The 20,953-nt window shown below is 41.2% G+C and overlaps 1 protein-coding gene and 1 long non-coding RNA gene across 6 annotated transcripts in view; both read left to right on the top strand.

Annotated features, from left to right (window-relative positions):
* Nucleotides 1-605: 605 nt before the first annotated feature.
* On the top strand, nucleotides 606-9,747 carry LOC147752077 (uncharacterized). The gene is made up of 2 exons (XR_015315080.1): nucleotides 606-703; nucleotides 8,500-9,747. It is a non-coding gene; the product is annotated as an uncharacterized LOC147752077 (long non-coding RNA).
* The window catches only part of DCX-EMAP (Doublecortin-domain-containing echinoderm-microtubule-associated protein), a 36,536-nt gene continuing 16,279 nt past the window's right edge, over nucleotides 697-20,953 (top strand). For 2 of the 5 annotated variants that reach the window (XM_022851215.2, XM_022851214.2), the window contains exons 1-2: nucleotides 16,251-17,431; nucleotides 18,807-18,953. In XM_022851215.2, coding sequence (XP_022706950.1) covers nucleotides 17,329-17,431; nucleotides 18,807-18,953 — 250 coding nt within the window. In that variant the 5' untranslated portion in view covers nucleotides 16,251-17,328. Of the gene's footprint in view, nucleotides 878-10,130; nucleotides 10,243-10,626; nucleotides 13,914-16,250; nucleotides 17,432-18,806; nucleotides 18,954-20,953 lie in introns of those variants that run through there. The other 3 variants (XM_022851219.2, XM_022851218.2, XM_022851216.2) reach the window with 3 other exon arrangements.

The raw sequence follows: 20,953 nt of genomic DNA, 5'->3' as shown, positions 1-20,953 counted from the left end.
TAAAAGAAGTTCATGTCTCTGCAAAACGTCCGCCTTATTAAAACATGGAACTGTCGTGCTGCTCCAACTGGACCGAATTAGCTCTGGTTCATTCCTTTAAAGTTTAGCTGCCAAACTACACTAGCGCATGTAATTGTCATTAAACTCCTTAAATCATATGTACAAAAAGCCAGATCACGGTAATTTATTTGTCTGCCTCGATAATATTCTGGCCGTCAACTGAGGCCTTATTTAACAAAAAGCAACGTGTGTCGAAATCGTCCTATTCGATGCATTTTGCCGGGCTGTAGATTTGATATCCGTCGGTTACTGAACGCCCGCTGTGACTACCTATGTAAGAGGGTTGACTGAGCACGCAGCCGAGCAGTGCCAGCGGACGTTGAAGTTTAGCTGCATCTGTGTATGTTATGGATAAATAGTATTGGGCGAGCTCTTCTGGTCAACGCGGACCCATTTCTATTGAAAGCCGCTCGTTCGGAGTGCGACGAAGTCGACAACAAAGTGTCTCTGATCGTTACTATCCGATTGCTAGCTAATCTGGTTTGAAGAGGTTACCGCTCTCAGCTGGCTCGAGTGAAGGATCTATTCTGGGACGGGCGGGAAGAGAGTCCGGGAGTTCGACACTCAGTCTTCTTGAGAAACACCACCGAACACGGTGATCTATGGCGGCGCAATAGAACAGGATGGTGTGGAGCGAGTACAAGTAAGCGCGGCTTTGTGATACTTAAGTACAACATAGAAAGGACAAAGCATACGGTATCATTTTCTTTCATCGCTAGTGTGGTTATGAACAGACGATGAGGAGTGGCTGACAACATTGTTACGTTAGAAGTCGTCTGGGCGACATCAGGCATAGAACGTCAACATTACACTATGGGTGAGTTCTCTGAAAGAGAAAGGTTGTGTAAAATAAGCCTCTGAAAAGCTGAAGCTGTATAACTTACTCTGTGACCCAAGTATAGTTAAGTCTAAAAAGCTAGGGGTTTCTACGCCTTTTTTCTTTAAGGTTCATCAGTATTGGATATGTGTATAAGTTATCTACAAATGTTTGATGTGAACTTGCTTGATGTGAACTGGGAAAATGTGTACTTGCTTTTTTTTTTGTTTTTGTTTAATGATGACATGCAGACAGTGAATCACAAAGTGGTTAGTGTCTGCACCTATGATCTTGTATTTACTATGTTATTATGTAGTTAGTACATTGTATAGTCATATATGACTGACTACAGAGGTTTCCAACGAAATCAATGGATATCATAACTTTCCACGTTTTTACTAAAATATTTGCAGATGATTTGTACGTTTTTGGATTTATTTATTTAGTTTTTGGTGCTCGTATGTGATGAGATTGATGTAGATAGTTAGAAAAAAACAAGAATAAGGCTTACGGCTTATTGATTTTACGTGGTCTCCTTTTCAGTCGACTTTTCTTTCCTTTCGAGTAAATGAGTCATTCTACTTCTGAGTTCGAAATTAGAAATATCAGCCCCGTATTAGCAACGCCTATGTTCGATCGAACGAAAAGCCAGTGTAATTCTTCAGCGGTATCGGACAACCTGTTTTTTGTGTGCTCCTACTATATAGTACACTGCATATGGTAAAGTGGCCATCCAGAGCGACTGGCGATGCGACGACGGCTTATTACCGGCTATACACACAGCCAAAATTCAGCCGATCTGAACGGCACATATGTTCCTATGGTATCCGGATAGTACAAACACAATCGGTATCTTTTTCTGCGCTGACAATAACTGTCGTTTTGCGACTTGTCCTGCATTGCCTGGATTTACTACTGTCTGGAAACATCGGCGGCTAGACTTGATGGGTTGACCCGATATCGTTAGGGTGGTACAGGGTCGAGCCGATAAGTCAGAGCGCGAAAATGATCGTATATTATCAGGAGTAGTTGCTGCGACTACAGCGACACCTGTTTCTGTGACAACAAGAAATAAAGTGGTGGCACGCTAATCGCCGTAATTAGTCTCATTTCAGTTTCCCGTTCAACCTGTGGTGACGTGTGGACACTAACTATTGAACGTTTATATATGCTGCTATGTAACCCAAATGGAAGCTTCACAAAATAGAAACACCATCGAACGAGCGGCTATCGCAGCACACCGGCTGTAGCCGCAGAAGTTAATGGTGTTAATTGGACGGTGACTGTAAATGAATGGCATTGGCACCCATCTTCGTCACCTGACGGTGCAGACACAAACATAATTTGCCTCCTTCTGTTGGCCGACAGGCACGCAAGCAGACCGGTTAGTCCGGCGGTACAGGCTTCGGGGATTGCCATAGATGTACGCAGTCGCACAGGAAGAAGCTACATAAATGTGTGTGTGTGTGTGTGCAGTACTTTTGAAGTGAGTTACTAGACTGTTGGATGTAATATTATTTGTCGTTTATTAGTTTAGTGAGTCAGGACGCTCACCCAGATTTCTTTTTTGCTGACCAAGCGAGGCCATTGCTGGCATAGAGGCGCCACTCGCCTTTCAAACCATCTAATATTCTGATGCGTGTAGGGGTCGCCGTTAGTGTTGACTGTTTTTATACAATGCCGCTTATAATAGCGGCGTTGCCGCTGTTCGAAACAGGCAGGTTAGTTTGCGTCGACGGTCACAGTTGCCTCCATAATTGGCGTGCAAGGGTACGGGCGAAATATTTCGAAACGAAAATGATTGCAGCCTGTGCAAACTACCTTGAGCGATGTCAAACAGCGTTGACAAGGTATAACGATAGAGTATTTGCGAGTAACTACATGTAAAATAAAAGAGAGATAGAAATCGCTGCAGTCTGTAATAAATTTTTTTTATTGCGACTCTATCCATTCGACTTGTCGATGACTTAAATATTTAGTAACTTAATGCCGAAGTTGGCAAAGAAATTGGGTTTATACATCTATATATATATAGTATTGTTTTTGTTCTCCAATAATTAACTTAGACATGAAGGAAATAATATATAACGGAAAAACTCAGTTCCACGTGCGCTAGTAATGACAAAAATTATGGCATTGAGATCTCTCAAAAATTTACTCCGAATACACAACATGTCCAAGTGAGTGACTTTACCAAGCTTAGCCTTCATATTTACTCTCGGACTACAAGAAAGCTTTAACATACACAACTTATCGTGAACATTGTTTTCTGTTACGGTGATAGGTTGCCAACGATGACATTGAACATGCCTCATTATTAAACTGCTCTTCGGAAACGAATATGGCTGTTAATGGATTTTAATAGTATCGTGTTGTTGCCGCTTTTATTACTGCGTGATTTTATAGAATCAACGCTGTTATAGTTATAATAATTAGAATAATTTGAAAAAAATATATATTATTTGTTTATAATTTGAAAAGTTACTATCTATATATGTATGCAACGGTCCACCAAAAACCCTGATGGTTGTCATGATCAATGGCACCTCCTTCGTTTCGTCCGAATATTCACCCAGATCTAAAATTTGTATCTATAAACATTTAACATTCTTCTTGACACATGAAACGCCTTAAAGATTGTCAGGTCTTCTTGTTTCTTATGAACGTGGATGGAATACATATGTGCATCGAGACGAATCTTAAGGGTATTATAGGGGATTGGTATTGGGCGTAACATCAAAATACCTATGAAAATATATGCATTTTTTTCATCTTTTTTAATCGAATTTTGGCCTTCACGTAGCGAGAGTGCTTTAAAAGTTACAACTTGAACTGCTTGGCCATGTATCAAACTCTTTGACTAAAAAAAGCGTGCACAGTATCGTATATTTGTCTGAATGTCTGGAAAGGCACGGTCTCCTTCCGCTAAAAAAAGCAGGTCTATATAGCGCTCGTTCTTACTCCTTGATTTTGTCTGAAGCCGGCGAGTTTTCTAGTGTGAACAGCTAAAAAAAGGCGCATCGAACCTAAATATGCTAGCAGGCTCCTTTAAGAATTTTACATTTTGCTTACTGTTCATGTTTACAAACGAATTTTCGATTTGAATGAATGTTATAATCGGTAGCCGAACTTTACATAAACTAATTTCGAATGTGTTGAATAATTAGTTGCATTGAAAATCGTAGAAATGTGTATTCTGTGTAGTTTGCTAAAGTTTACATAAGTTCTGTTTTGCGAGAGTTGTCATTTTACTTGGTGAGCACATATGTGATGGCAAGAATATATATATGCTAATTTAATTTGCATCGAGTTTCCTATATCCGATAAGGCCTCCTATATATTTGGCCAAAGAGCAACGAACCTATAATCTAGTCTAGAACAATAACGCGGGTTTACTGACCCTTCAAACAATATCTCAAATATTTACAGAAAGTTCCCTAATTCTAGATGAAATAACCAGCTATAAATCTGTATACGAGTTTTTAACAATTTAGTGATATGACAAAAAAAAATGATGATTAGTACTTAATTGAAGTATTATATTAAATCCTCTGAACGCCTATAAGTACCCTTATCCATACTATTTTTCATTATTAGGTGTAACACAAATATATGCAAAAATATACAACTGTTGCAGGTTACTGTTCATAGTAGTCGACGCAGTGGTTGAAGCTCGCACTAGAACGAGCTGCAAAGTTCCACAGAGAGTCAGCGCAGCTTTTTTCTAGCTCACTTTTAGAGTATAGCGAATTTCAGTTCTGATGATCGACCTTGGACGCTAGCTCGATAGCGCGTGTCGTCGGTCATTGTGTTGTCAATTGTTGCGTGCAGAAGGTAATCGTTAAGGCATCATGCGCGATTTCACTGTTGCTCCACCTTCGCATCCATTGTAACTGAATTGTTCGTATCTCTACGCTGGTCTAACTGAATGTTAAGAAATAACAACTACCGGAGAAGGCTGGCTACACGTATATTAAATATTAGAAACGTTGACGTCACCAAGCGATACCTGTTGTGCTCATAATTTGTAGTTACCATATGACTATGGCATTATATTAATCAATAGTAATAATCAACAAATGATGTTGTAGACTTAACAAGCCGAGTCAATTTCCAGCCGATCAAAAGGAACAGTAAAAAAGTATTATCGCCTGCATTATAGCACGAGTTCTAGTTTTCAGCAACCACCTAACATCATGTATAATATTATATGTACAATAAAGCAGCAACACACAATGGCAGGAATATGTAAACAATGAATATTTAAGAAAGTTGAGCTATGTCCATATTGAAGTTTACGCAACCTAAGTATCATGTTTCTAAGCTCAGCTAAAAACTTTCAATAGCATACCGGAACAGCGCATGATTCTAAAAAACAGCCTGAAATAAAATACTAGGAAGAAACGAATGCCTATGTCAAAGTTGTTTACTCAGGCGTTGACTTAGGGATCTGATTTAGTGATATGCTTTTAGAAGCTCCCTGTTATGTTCCAATCTTATACCAGGCTCTCACCTGAAGATTTGCCACTCGAACAAGAGGTCTTAACTTCCCTACATGTGTTAATAGATGGTTAGCTCTAGATATGATCCAACCGTTTAAAAAATTTCCGTAAAACACCAATGAAACAGTTTGTGTGATAGTCGTACGTTACTTCTATAGCATTCGTGTCTAGTATTATTATTCGGTTGTGAGAAGCTCATTGGAGTGCGTGTGTAATAGATACATAATTTACCTAATTTGCGAGGCGACGCCGTTCCTACCAGTAAAATAAATAGCATTTGCAAACTCAAAATGCAAGTTAAAGCTTGTCGCGTTGCTGTTGCTAAAATACGCCCCTATCAACCTAAGGACAGGTCACAAGTCCTTAGTATTGTTCTTGCAAATGATGAGCATAGCCAACGTGATAATCCGTCGAGCTACAGGCGCTACTCCCATGCGATAACGATTACGGTTACGATCACACGCAACTTCGATTGTTATATCTGCCATTGTCGTTCTTCGACCTAAAGAAGAACTTACGGTGGTATGCTTACTGATATATCAACCAGTGACTGAAATCACTTTTTCTCTATTTGCTGGGATGTAGACATGATATACAAGTACTTTGTTCAGTATGGTACACTATTATGAGAGTTCTCCATTGCAACAAACGTCCGCGATAGTGAGGACACGATTGATACTCATATTAAACGTATTACGTTACCTTTAAACAGAATAAAATGGTAAAGTAAGAACGACTTTTCAGAATAAACTGCACAGAAAGAGAACTATTGGAGAGTCTGCATGAAAGAGTAAAGCTGCACGGAATGCCTTAAGGTCAAAGATAGTTTTAGTTCTATTAAAAGACCAGATTGGAACAGCGGACACCGATAATGCTGAAGAGGGACGTATTTTTCATGACGTTTTTGCTATCTGTCGTTTAACAGATACGTGCTACCTAACTTTTGCCATTCAGCGATGTTGCAAACGTACTGCATTCGATTATATGTCAAGCATGTCAAGCGCTACTTATGAAAACCAGCAAGAAGCGGAGCGAGACACCTGATGGAATATCTGTTTTTGTTTTTAAAGTAAAGTGCAGTCTGCGAATCCCTGTCTCTCATATTTTGACGTTCGCTTGACAAGCAGGCAGTTGTCAACCTGTTTCGGAGCACCATCTTCTGACCCAGTCTTCAAACACAGTAACAAAAGCGACCCGTCCAACAAACATCCGCTTTCCCTAACCTTGGTCGTATGGAACTATAATATCTTGCGCTATCCACAACGGTACAAATAATTAACGTTTAATCTACTAGGAGCAGCTGATGCGTCGGCCGGAATACTCCGTCATCATGTAAATTGTTAGAGATGCAAAATGGCTAAACTTTAATGATGATCGACGGTAAATCGTTTGATTGTATATTTATTGATTTTAAGTCGGCATTCAAAACGGTCGCTCACGACAAGCTTCTTAACATTTTATCCAATATTCTCTAGGAAAAACTACTAAATTAAACTGAATCGGAGACTGAAAAGAAAGGAGCGTTCATGTATGAATGAAGCCTTTTCAGTTACTGCGAGACCGGCCACAGGACACGAGTTTTAACCCTTCATGTACATATTGTATATTGATTGATTGAAACATGTCTAGGTATAAATGCGTGTACAGCAATCAATGACGGCCAGCGTACGACTGCATCCCAGGAGCCATTAGAATAGTTCTGGAAGTGGTCTCTTTATGTAAATATTAAGATACCTGTACCAAAATGCGTCGTATTTCGGCATGTTTGGCACCGGAATCCGAATTTCAGCTATCCTTTTGGAAGCCAAGTTACACTACGTGGATCTGTTATCAAAGAACTTGATGTATTTACCGCTACTTTTTTAAGGTATAGCATCCATATGACCGAAGTTATAGCCGCTGCCATGAAAGAGTTAAAGAATAGAACCATTTGCCCCTAAAGATACATATAACTATACAAACAATACGTTTTTTCTATTTTATTATACACTCCACCAGTATGGAACACCGGCTTAATAAAAAGTAAAGCGATAACCCTATAAATACAGTAGACCTTCATGCGGGAAGTTGCCAATCGTTGAAACATCAGAACGCATTGTATAAAGCATGATGATACATTTCAATTAACGGAGAAAACAGATGGGAACATGCTTAAAGAAATGTGTTTAAATGGCGATAGAGCAGCACATTTAGTTGATCAGATTCCGACGAACACTTGTAGCTACGAAAACGTTTCAACAAAAACTCGGAAAGGGCACAGTGGCCAACAATCTCTTTGTCAAGAGTCAAGGCCAACAAGCCGCAACGTTTGCTGGAAATCTGATTTACTTTAGGCTTTTTTTACTTTTTTTTTAAAGTAACACAAAATAGACGCAAAATAACGCCAAAAAATGTAATCTGTTCATATAATAGGCTTCAATAATATGAATAATAAAATGCGTTAAATAAGCAATACTGTACAGCATATATGAGATTATTATTGATATGATTGCCGATGACGGAAGAATACATTGCCCACGGCTAAGGCCAGCAGCGGCCCTGTCGATGTTTGACTGCGCTAGAAACACTAGTGTCTTCACGCACAATAATAATTACGATATTATTGAGTTTGAAGTGTTTGTTCTGTTAGAGTTGTATGGTGCCCAGGGATGAATTTTTTATTTTTTAAACTGTAGCACCTCATACTGATCGCATACTCGATGCAATTTCCGTCGCATTTGGCACTACTCTACAGACATTTACAGTCACTGTGTTATTACATACACATGCTAATCAACATAGCTGTTCTTCTACTCATCTCAGATGAGGTAATGGTTTCTGTTCGTTGTCTACTTTTTTCCTCCCACTATCTCTCTATTTCGTTTTAACTCTGCGGAGTTGTTTTGTACGGTCTAAACCAGACGTTTGTACGCTAATACCGACCTCGAGCTGCTCTCGTTCTATTATTGTCTTTGCTACTGCTTGATGCATACAGGCGGACCTAAGCACGGGTTACTGGCTGTACGTATATCGTAGTTGTTGAAGATTTCAACGGTCGGAACTGGCGCAAACGACAGAAATCAGCTGAATGACAGATAAACTCCTATTTATTCTCACTCTCTTTTTTCCTCTTATCCATAGCACGGATCTTGCGGTAGCGCAGAACAGGTGCGTCATTGCCGTGATTGAGGTCGACCTGGCCGTACCGAGTGGGCCAGATCTAGTGACTGTGTCTCCAGCCAGATGTCCCGCTACCCAGATAGCTACTGTGACGGTGACCCAATAGCGAGCGAGTTACATAGACATGCTTGTGAAAAACCGCCATAAATTGACTGACTGCCCATCTCGCTCTGTTTCGCCGACTTGCTGGACGGGTCGCTAAGCAAAAATGAACAGGCGGGTGGACACGTGGACAGTCCAAGGAATCTTTCAGAACAACAAATGTCTTCCGAAGCTCTTTCTTTTTGCCGTTGCTGCATGTCTTCGCTGTCTGTTCAGTTTTACTGGTGCTGTTGTTGTTGTCTAAAGATTCTTCCCGTCGGATACACCTTCTTGACGCTATCCGCCTCTATAATTATGTCATATCTTTTTTATCGTGATGGTACCGTATTTGTAACAACATAAGCAATTGTATTACTGTGTCACTTTCCATATATTCTAGGAACTGCCAACAGTTGCCTACAATTCATTGATTGTTAAAATCGATCTACAGCGGGCGTGTATCCCCATGAATCAGTATATATTGAATATGGTGTGCCGATCTACTAAGAACTGACGCTTTATTTAGTTACTATGTTAAGCAATTCCTTCTGTTTATGCTATAAAATCATTATTACGACGGAGGAAATGCTGAGTGACCGTTCCGACGATGAAGCGACTAGATAATTGAGCTTGCAAATGAAGCTTCTCGCTGGGACCAGGTCACTTTCTAACATCAGCTTCTTATAAGCAGTTACATTTGGCCAGCTTGAGAAATTTTGAACTCAGCAGTAATACTATTGCATAAAACGTATATTTCATTACCGATTCAAATGAAATATAACACATTATACGAGCTTTTAGTCTGTACAGAGAATATTGCGTCTCAGAAATTAAGAAATGTGTGCCAATAAACTAAACTTTGGAGAGTAAAGTATAACTTAGCTTAATAATGGTTGCGCAGGGTATGGGCAAAGTTACGTAGATGAAGCATAGGCCGTTTTTTGAGGTTAGATAGTTACTTGCTGATTTAATTACACGATTGCGTTATTTGAAGTTTTAAGATCATCATAGCCCAATATAATTTTGCCTGAAGTAGGCATACAGTGTTGACAGTCGCTGTTTTAGCCGTCACTTACCGGAAGCTCCGAAGGTATTATGAATTAAAATAAAAAAGGATCTTTCAATCAAGTTAGCAATCATATTTTCGCTTACCTGCAGATAAACTTGCAACTACAACAAGGGTTTTGTGTTCACTTTGTGAGGGGAAAATCTGCCAGTACTTCCATTGACATGCTTGCCGGCTGATTACTATTGCAGAAAATTACTTAGCGCTGTGTTAAGCCTCCAAGTTCAGTTCTGTTCTGTTTTCCCAGCTTCGCATGCTAACATTGCTATTGCAATATGTTATTTGGCGAAGCTCTTTTTTGTTGTAACCGAAACGCTGACTTTAGTTACGTAGAGCAACACACAGTTAGTGACACGACGTGAGCTAGCGAGCCCCCGTTGTGGAACCCTGTGCACGTTCACCTGCGGTGCTCCCGTCTTAACATCTGCATTCGTGGCTTTTGCAGAGTTTAAATTGACGGTAAGAAAGAAAGGGAACTCTCGCTATTGCTGTCAAGCTGCCAGCGTTCGCCGTCGCTCTTCCTTGACTTCGACGGCTTGACTCTAACTAGTAGCCAGGTAAGAGGGCCGGCAATATCGTAGAACGATCACTTCTCTTTCCTTTCTTGCAGTTCAGTGGGGCAACGGACACCTAGTGACGACCTCCTCCGCTGCCGACGACTGCGTCGCGGTTCGGTTTTGTTCGAAGCGCGAAACGGGACAAAGCAAAGCTGAGTACTGGAGTCACTCATTCAAAAGTAGCCAACGAGACAAGAGTCTGGAAGACGAGTTAGCTACGCCGGCTCGTGCTCCATTCGCCCCTAGTGGTATTGTGCTGTTGCTTTGACGTTCTTTTTTTTAACGCTGTGCTTCTATTTTTTAACATTAAGCCGATGAGCATCAATCCGTGAACAACAACTCGTTACATTGTAGCACAATTTTTTTACGGCCGAGCTTGTATGCTACTGGGTGCTTGCCTTGAAATAGTGTGTTAAGAGCTTCTGCTCACTAAGCCAGCGCACGATAATATGGATGAAAATGGACTGTCTTTCAAACGCCAGCTGTTGTACACCAGTTCTTCGGGGTACTTCCAAGCGATTAGAAATTTTTACAGGAACATGCAGGCCACATGAGCAGTTTGAAAAAGCACTTCAACATAAAATTGACGATAAGTTGACCGAAAGAGGCCGGTTCGTGCGCTCCAGCTGACAATATTTTTATCATTTCGCTAATCTGAATGTTAACATGGATCGTTGTTTGCCCGCCTGTTTGATTGTAGCGAATATAGGCCAGGCAAGCAAGAGGTAAACTTGTATTGTCTTAAAGAGTCGTCACCGTCGTGACAAAACCGTCTTCGCGGTACTGCTCTTAGGTTGTTTGTCGAGCCGCGGCAGCGTTCTATCATTCAAGTAGCCAGTCAGCAGGGTAGATGTCAGCGTGATTGTGCTGTGTTTTGTTTTCGTCGTACTGCAAGCAAAACGACTAGTAGTAGAACGAGTTCATAGAAGACGTCATGACGTGAAAGGTACATCGAAGCATAGTGCGTGGCGGACTAGGTTTTACTAGGAAACAAACCTGATTATCGTTCTGACACGGAAACCGATATCTACTCTATAAATGGAACTGGTTGAAGTTCGGTGAACATACAACGATATTTTGGACTATGCCCTTCTTCAGCCTGCCCCAAGAAGACCATTCGTACATTCAGGGCAATCACGTTTAAGAAATTACACGAGAGCCAGGTGGTGTATTGTGTATTGTCAAGGACGTTAATACCCGATCGATTATTTTGTGGCATGAAGAAAAGTGACGCCTCATCGTGTCTAGAAGGAATCGAAGATAATCAGCTATACGTTAGATTTGTATGGTTTATTGGATAGAAAAGCAAGAAACACTTGCAAAACATAGCTACTGATCAAAGAGCTGACTCAAATTTTCATTAAATTGTTTTCCTCTAGCTATTGTAGTACACAGCAACGAATGGCCGTTACGGCTCACAATGTTCTAGCAGCAGCATCAGTAGTTTCATGGTTTCCAGCCGCCAGCATCTATGTCCGTAGTCGTGTCTTGTCTGTCTAGAACTGGAAGCGAATTCCGTCATGTGCTGTTACCATCGTTGTCTAGTAGCAATAAACGCAGCGGTTTTAACTAAGTCGCGCGCACCTTCCCCATACCGATTAGGAGGACAACATCGGTCGGGAGCGTGGCCGGACATCTCTGAGATAGCGTCTTCTCTCGTAGTAACACCAGTAAGTACTCCCAAAGTGTCTTGCTTGTGATACCAGATTGCTAAACTGGCTGTAGTCGCTTGACTTAGCGGCGATTCTGCAAAAAAAACCTGAAACATTCACGCGAACCTATTCGATGAAGCTTCGAACACAAAACCCGAAGCTGTATCAGTCAACTATCGTATTCTAGCACTGTGGTACTTGAATAGTCCGATACAGAAGATCGATATTTCTGTTGAACCGCGCGCAGCTGTTTCCGAACACTTCAAGAGCCATCCAAATGCAGACTGGACTTGTGTGATGTTCTCTGAAGGAGCTGATGCGTGCGGGCGGAAACGAGTGAAGCATTGTACTAGCGTCACCCCGCGTACATGGAAGCAATTTATGTTTAGATATAAAAAAGGAAGACCTGTATTCTATACTACAAGCGACTGCGAATGATAAAACCTGCGATACGAGAACAGCCGGAGGCAGTGAATATTCCCAAGGGGACCAGCTTTGTCAGTGGGTGTTGTTTCGCTGCATCAGCACATATCGTACTAAAAAAATTTTAAAGATTGCTACTGAAAGTGATGTCCGAACGTGAGATCCGATACAAGGAAGATTTTGCTACAGGTAATCAGTACTGATTGAATCATATAAATAATGGCTGCACATGAAAAAAGCGTTGACTGTACTAGCAGCGTCTGAAAAGTAATCTCGGTGTTTCGCTCACGAACGCAAGGACATAGTGTCCTGCTAGAGGCACCTTATTCAGATAGACCCTGTTCAAGTTGAGTTGTTCAGAATAGTGCGCTAACAGTGATACGAGCCGACAAACGGTCAACCTTTTCCGATTTCTAGTCGGCGAAAGATATAGCCAAACCAAATAGTATATATTAAATATTTGCTATGGTCGCAGTGCGTCACCTCACGCTGTGGATGTGTCTTTGTGGTCTTTACAACGATAGCGGCTAGATTCTATTCCTTTTGCAGCATGGCGAAAGTGTCGATACTGTCGTCGTTGTTGTTATGTTCATCCACACACAGTTCAGCTAGCCAACCCTTCCAGCAAGTTGGTCAGTTATCTAATCAATTTAGCTTAATATCCAGAAGCGTCTGTCTAAATCAAGCGCGCAAATATCCCCCGAGTAAACACAAAAGTGGTTTTAACCGTCGCTGCTTCTAGTGATTTCGGCTGTGCGATTGCGGGAGAAAAGTACGGTCAAGGCTCGCTGTCGTTATTGTAGTCGTCGTCTTTGTCACAGTACGCCTGCCAATGAGGTGGTGGCGTGAGGTTGCATAGTTGATGAGACGTAGGTGCAATAACACTGATACAACACGCTCACCTGTTCAGTCGGCCATCTCCTGCCGTGTCGCTTATCGACAGTCGTCGCCTGCCCGCCTGCCGCTTTGGCTGGCATCGTATCCATCGATACGGGTGGTGATTAGTGATGCCGCTGGCCAAAACGGACATCGAGACAGCGACAGGATTCCCATCACAGCAGCAGCTGTCGCCTCCTGAAGGCGCGATAGAAACCCCAAGTACTTCTGCTAATGCGGGCGAGCAGCTAGCTACGAGATTGTTGTCAGAAGCTAAAGAAAAGCACGCCGCCTGCCGCTTGTGTGTCGCGCTCAGTCTAACCTAAGCGTAAGGTTTGTGTTAAGTACTTAATCTAACAGGTTACTTTTGGTGCCTGCTTGGTACCATTAGGACATCCATTATCTACAGTGTACTACTATACTGAACAGCTTACCGTAAGAGCTATACCTGCGTGTAGAGTACAACACTTATATAATTATAACTACAAGGAACAACTATGTTCGACGGATTATAAAGCACCGAAAGCTGACATGGAACTTCTGACCTCTGATAGTTGATTGCTCGTAAATTAAACAAACTGTAAGCTCAACTTCTATTAGGGACGCCGAAGTTCCAAGAAGAACGGAAAAGAAAAATCGCAATAATGTCACTACATGGCGCCGAGATCACGGATGAAGTCGACCCGCTTCAGGAGCTTCATGAGAGCTTCCGCCCACTGAGTAGGTGTACCATTTACCTTTTTAAACAAAGATTACAGTTCGCTGGTCTTCTTCTAAATCTGTTTCCATTGTTTTTATTTTACTTGCGTAGGTAGACATATGCAGCCGGGTTAAGAAAAATGAATACCAACAACTCAATTCAGAGTTGCGTTCATAATACGCAGGCTCATTTGTTTCTGGAAACTCGTACTAGTTGAGATTACAGCATTTTAATGAAAAGCGACTTGATTTTTCAGCGGCTTTTAATGGCAATGGTGTGAATACCTCTAAGGCGCAATTTTCAGCTTGGTGTTTTGCTTTAAGTTAAATAGGACTAAGATTAAAGTCTTGACTCACTAAAAAATAAGTGAAAAACAAATTATTATTACAGAATATTATTGGCTTGTGACTATACAGAACTGCTGTTATAGTTTAATCTATTTTGCCGCGCCGTTGCCTTCAATTTGTGCCAGCCTATCAAAGTGTTTATGTGCTCGTTATGCTGCAATGAGGGACAGGCAGCATTATGATCTGCTGCTGTTTCCGTCCCAATCTCACGATGAGTTCTGACAGTGTTGTGTCTGTGCATATGGCACACAATTGCTATTTGTAGAACCAGCCCATTCATCAAAATAAAACATCATTCGTCGGGCTAAAAGCGTTACTTACACTATATTCCATTCGTATTGTTCCTTCGGAGTGTCACGAGGCTCAGCTTATAAAGCATACGTGAAAAGTCATAGATATCGCTCATTACTGATAGCAGAGTGTCTTTGCGGCTCTTTTTATGCCCTTGGAGACCGTAGTTTCTTTCGGGCATTTTTTCAGTCGATTGGCTAGTACGCAGTCTGCAAAGCGTCGCTGTGAAACACCCTCTGGCAATACAACGATCAAAGACTAAGTGGTACACATTTTCAATACAATACGACTGCTTATAATGCTCAGCGCAAAAGGGACTATACTGTAGTTTTAGCCGTTTTTTTTTCGGCCTGTGATTGTCAGTAACTCGAAAACATGCTTTGCAAAAATGTCTATTCATGTCATCATAGTTTCGGTAACTAGCTTTATTGTGTTCTGTACCATACGAAATGCGCGAAATTAAGACATTATTTGTGTAGATAAGGTTACTTTGTCACTATTTTGCTACCCTATTTCTATTACATAGCTCCGAATTACGTAGTTCAGTGTTAGTTCGGCGGCAACAAATGGGTACTATCTGGCTAGATCGCGCTTTATCAGTCATCATGAACGTAAAGTCGTATTCATGGTTCTTCCCTGACCTCAGTACAAGCAGCAACGAACCTGAAGCCCGTGGGACTAACTTCTTCGTGATATACCGTATTCAGTTGTACTAGGCTGAAGCAGACTGCCAAATCGGGCTCATTGTTATCGCCAGCAGGACGTTGACTGAGGAGCTGCTTGGCCTAACACTGCTGCTATAACGCTTACCCGCGACGACGTTTATGTAGACAAACAGTAAGAGCCATCTTAATGGCGATGAGCTAGCTCGATGCGTAGGCACCTGCCTATATAAGATGGCATGCATCGCATGTGTCCTCTCAAAGAACCGATTCCGCAAAAATGGCGCGGCTACAATCGCCTACAAATACGCTGTCATGCAGAATGTATCACATGTTAATATTTTCGCCTTTCGGCGGCAGGTGAGAACTTCATCAAAGGGAAGACTTCATAAAAAAAAATACGAATTTTGGTGATTCATGTGCGTTTAGACAGGTAAATTCAAGGTTGAAATAACTACTTCCTTTGCAATTGTTTGTTCGCGCATGTTCGTGCAGTCGCCATAAGGTGATTGTTGTCCTATGACATATGTGTTACTTATTTATTTTACTATTTTTTGTCGTTGTTTAATTACGGAAGGGTCCAGAGCGTTCTGTTTTCGGGCGTTTAATATTTCAAATTATCGCAGCTTGCCCTGAGGATACTGTAACTAAATGTATTCGGATTGCCAGAGCTCCTGGGAACGGGTGGGAAAGAAACCCGTGGCCATCCGAAAAAAATAGAAGCCTGCGGGACAAGCTTATGCAGCCAAAGATGTTGGCCGACTTTTTGTAGCTGAAATGAAATTTCAAGTTAGTCGGCAGGTTTTGGTGTGATACTGGACGATAGTGTCCTTTGCGTTCCGGCATATCTTAATACGCTGTATAGTTATGAATGAAAGTCTCTATGTTTTGGCTTCTGACTAGCTTTCCTCAGCTTTTCTGTAAAACTATAGCAGTTGTTCATAGTTCATAGCAGTCATAGCCGAATCACGATCGAAGTCACGAAAACGAAGTGTGAAGTAAACAAATATCATAGGCGAAACTTCGAACGCTAAGCTGGCCAAAAGAACGAGCACAGCCAAGCAGCAATAGAATCGCGAAGGCTCCTGAACGAGATAAGTACGGTGCAGATAATACGTGCAAACTATATCGGCTACTAAGGATTCTAGAGCTCGTAGCGCTATAACAACAACAACTGACTTGACTAAGACGAGTAACCCTTCGCAACAAATGAATAATAACAAGCAGAACAATAGAACAAACACGGAAGGAGTGTGGAGAAACTTCGCGCTAACGCAAAATCATCATCATCTCGCCCCGTGTCCTCTCTCTCTTTCGTGTCTCCGTAGCGGTACGAAATGTGCACCGCAATGTCTGGATAACCCGTTGGTAAGCATCGGCTACTTCAGAGAGCGCATCTGCTGTTTACGCTCGTATAACCGGTTACGCGCTGTTGTCTTGACCACTGGACAAAGGAAACAAGAGATGAACCAAGCGGCACTCCTTCACCAGAGATCACCGCAAGCACGATCATCACTTTACCGCCATTATCTTGTCATTTTTGTTGTCGTGGGTAAGAGCGAAGTTGGCCGCGCTGCTTCACTGCTAACTGCCAGTGGAGCAGCCATCTCTGTCACCTTGCAATAGATAAGCTGCAAAAGTTCGAGACTATCTGACCAGTTCCCTCGCCTCGTCTGCCTGTATTCGTTTATATGAAGTCCGTTTCGAATTAGTTTAGCGGTGTAGTCCAGCTGCAGCTGTCGCCGTCTTTGTTATTTGCTGTGACGGTTGTATCGTGGTGCTAAGCTGCTGCTTCTAGCGCGTCCGTGTGCGTGTGCAGAACCAGCTGGAACTCCGTCCGTCGACGCACCGTCTCATACTTGTCTGCTTGTTGCGCAGTCTGCAAGGTATTGGCTCTCAGGCACAAGAGACTAAATGGAATAAAAAGCGCTCGTTTCTCCGGCTCTTCCAGCTTTATGGTGATGGTAGTGATGCTAATCGTGTGGTGCAAAGTGGGACATGAATAGCAGCACCGAACTAGTGTGAAAACTGGCGAGCTAACTAATAAACAAATAAACGAGCTCTAGAACGAGTTCCTTCCTGCAAACTCTTTTGTTGCTACCACCGGAGTGGTTTTTGTGGCTCAAATAGTATTTATGGTTGCTGCTGCTGCTGCTGCCGCCGCTCTGGCTTCGTTTGTTTGCGGGCATTTGGAAATTTGCTATCCACTCGTTCCATTGAAGATGTTAGTGCACGATAGTAAGTATTACTTGAACGCCTAGTAATAACATGATAGGTCCTAATAGGCCGTTATGCTATTTTTGCTGGGCTGGGGATGAAATACAAGCGGGACAGGTACCGACAATTGGAGGAATATAGTTGCTGTGAAAACAAAATAATACGATAGAATTAATAAAAAGACAGCAGTAGAAGTCTATATGTGTTCAATAGAATGTGGGATGTGTAAAACGCACCCATGTATCCGAAAGACGATAACCTGGATTTAAATGGAATAAAAAGAAGATATGAAGAAAGAGAATATGAAGAATAGCTACGATGAATGCTTGCTCGCCAGTCTAGTTGTGGCCCGCCCGCCGAAAATATCCGAGTAGATGCAAACATTTAAACAATTCGAACGTTTGTATCCATTGTTATCTTGCACTAAGTGTATATAAGAATCGAACTTTATGCCGTTAAGTATCGTCTATCGTTTTCTTTTACCACATTGTGTACCGCAGTATTCGTACCGATTTCGTTGATTTGCTTCCCTTTTTTTCCCTACTTTTATCCTATTTACTCATTTTGTTTAAAGAAAGTACAGAGAATAGAACTGGTCATATCAGACTGGTATGAGTCTGTTAAGACATTTGGACTAACACAAAAATCTACGTTGTGCTCGCTCATCGTCATTGTTATTGATTTATCTTGAAGTGGCCTAACCGTTATAAACATAAAACTAATACATATAGCTTCTGTCGTGCCATGCGCAGTACGAAATTTCCAATACGTCGGTTTTCTGTTCTTTTTTCACTTTGCAAACATTCCGGTGCTTCTTTCGGCGGTCTAGCCGTAGTAAGAAACATATTGTACCCTAAAACCCCATCGTTGAATTTCGAACTTATGCGTCTTTTATCAATCATACTTATATTGTTACATAGTTATTTCCATTAGCAAGATAATGTATGGGTTTACCAAAAGGTGCCCCTGCTACTCCCTGATTTAACCAGAACACGCGGTACAATCAATAGATGACAATTTATGATTCATCTTTTATGAGACAAGTTATACTTCTTTTTTCTCTCTACAATGCACCACAATATATAAAAAAAAAAAAACAGCATAATATAAACAAACTTCTATATATATATATATATATATATATATATATAAAACAACTTTCTACATTATCGAAACAACTTTCTTTATTTACATAAATTGCATGGCTATTTGTCACAGATGGAACTATTTTTTACGTCGCGTACCGGTGACTGTCATGTAGACATTGTTGGAAATTGCATTCTTATCAATCTGCTATGCTTTTTTTTCTTACGACGTTTATTCAGCTATTAAACAAATAGAATAGTAAAACCTATTGACCAAGTTATAATGGCTTCGCGCTTTTTCTCCATTTTAGAGGAAATGTTAAACGAAGAACAGGAGTCACTACGCGAACGCGTAGCTGACTTAGAGATTAAGGTACTAGAACAGGCCGAAGAACTAACATGTTTAAGGACGACGATCGCAGATCTTACCAGAAGACTGACACAACTCGAAGGCCGTGGTAAGTAGTCCTTTCTGTTGACATTCATTGAGAATTCCTATCGAAACGACAACAGATGGTTACTAACAAACAAAATCCTGTTTTTCGGGCGTTTTAAATAGTATATTGTAGATTAGCTGCATTCCTATTGGCATGTATGTATACTTAGCTTAGATAGATAGAGTTCCGCTGAGTGAAGTAAGTTTCATAAGACTATGTTTTTCATCGATGCCAGTAGCCCCAGTCAGTTCTTACTCGGATGGTGAATCGAATGCTGTGATATGAATATATATATATATATATATATATATATATATATATATATATATATATATATACAGGTCTTAACGAAGAGCGAAGTTCTTCAACGAGAGGTTTATACCGTAACTAATCTTTGCGATTGAGAACTTTTATCTAGTCGTATTTTTTAGTACTATATCAAAATGCGGAAATTGCTTTCCTTTAAAATATGAAATCGTCATATAAAGAGGCGGGCAGTTTAACTGTTAGAAATCCAATGCCTCATCCCCATACAGCCAGTGGTAAAAGTTGGCATGACTAACTGAAATACATTAGCACGTCGCAAGATATTAAAAGAAAGATGCAAGAGCTAATCTTAATTGAGTTCATTTTTTTCAAAAACGAAAATGTCGCTAATTTAGCTTATCTGCGCACTTGTCTATGTGTTTATGATACGAGCTTATTATCTTCAAGTCTGTTTTGTTCGAAGCAGCATTGGCGATAAAGTATATGTACTTTATTTTTGGAGGACAGGTTTTTGTGTTCGAATCACCTTTTCGCGATCTGTAAAACGAAGAATCAGTGGTTCCACCCGATAGCAAACTGTTGGCCTGCCTATTCGTGCTAACATAGAATCATGACAGAGAAAAATGAACACTGACACAGTGGATAGTCCACGGTGGTTAACATCAATCCTAACACAACAACGGTATCTGCCGTCCAGTTGTGGCCCTTTTCATTTCGACTGTTTTCAGAAATATCAACGATGCTAATTTTGCATAATCTAAATCTCGAAGTTATAAGCTGGCCTTTGAGGTTTAAATAGGCCTTATTTGAGTAAACCTGATGTGAAATGCCTCGAGCTATTTTCTAGAATCTTATTTCTAGAATTTTTGTTATGTTAAATAGGCTATGCCAGGATTGAACTTCGTTTCACGACTTCTCGATATTTTCCACGTGTCAGGCTTCGTTTATTGCTAGCTAATTTGTAACAGATGGCTGTCGTCATTTATACTGGTCATTGTTCTATGCTGATATATAGGTCGGTCCGCCCATTGCTGTGCAGTTCCACATAACGTAAAGAGGAAGACCGCACTGATCAGGTGTATCAAGCTATAATTGTCTGTTTCAACTCAGGCATTGTTTCTTTTTTCTTTATTTAATCACATTTGTCGTATGGTATATATCGTTGGCGGGGCTCGAAACTGGGATCCTCCTCTTTTTTCGGTTAGTGATTTGGCCATAAAGGCTACCGCACCGATTTCATTCAATTCTAGCGCTGAGAACTGCAGATACGGCGGATAATGCTAAATACGTTCCTTGCTACATATATACATATCTTCCATGTATTCTACGCATGCATGCTTGTGATGCCAGACAGAAATTTCTTCGAAGAAGTGTTTAACTAAAGATGAGCGCACTTGGAACAGTTTTATCGTGCGATCCGAATGTGCGACAGGAAGGGACCATCGTCACATTGGCGCAAGCGGCGCTTCTACAATCATCTAAACGGCCATCAGCACAGCTGATGCCGGTGATCAATTAATGGCTACAATGGTAACCGTATTATTGTATTATATTATATTGTAAGAGAGGACCCGCAGAGCCGTAAGTACCAAACGTCGCAGCAGACGCGATGATCGTTGCTGGCAGTCGTACGGACACGGCCATATCCACCGCTAACCGATCCCACTGGTGGGAAGCAGATAGACGCACAGACGGACAGATGGGCATTAAGTGATTTGTCGCATCAACTCTTTCGATGTTCCATGCTTTGCTCT

Source organism: Varroa jacobsoni, unplaced genomic scaffold (assembly GCF_002532875.2).
Source record: "Varroa jacobsoni isolate VJ856 unplaced genomic scaffold, vjacob_1.0 contig00125, whole genome shotgun sequence".
Lineage (NCBI taxonomy): Eukaryota > Metazoa > Arthropoda > Arachnida > Mesostigmata > Varroidae > Varroa > Varroa jacobsoni.
This window is presented reverse-complemented; position numbering and strand designations above follow the sequence as displayed.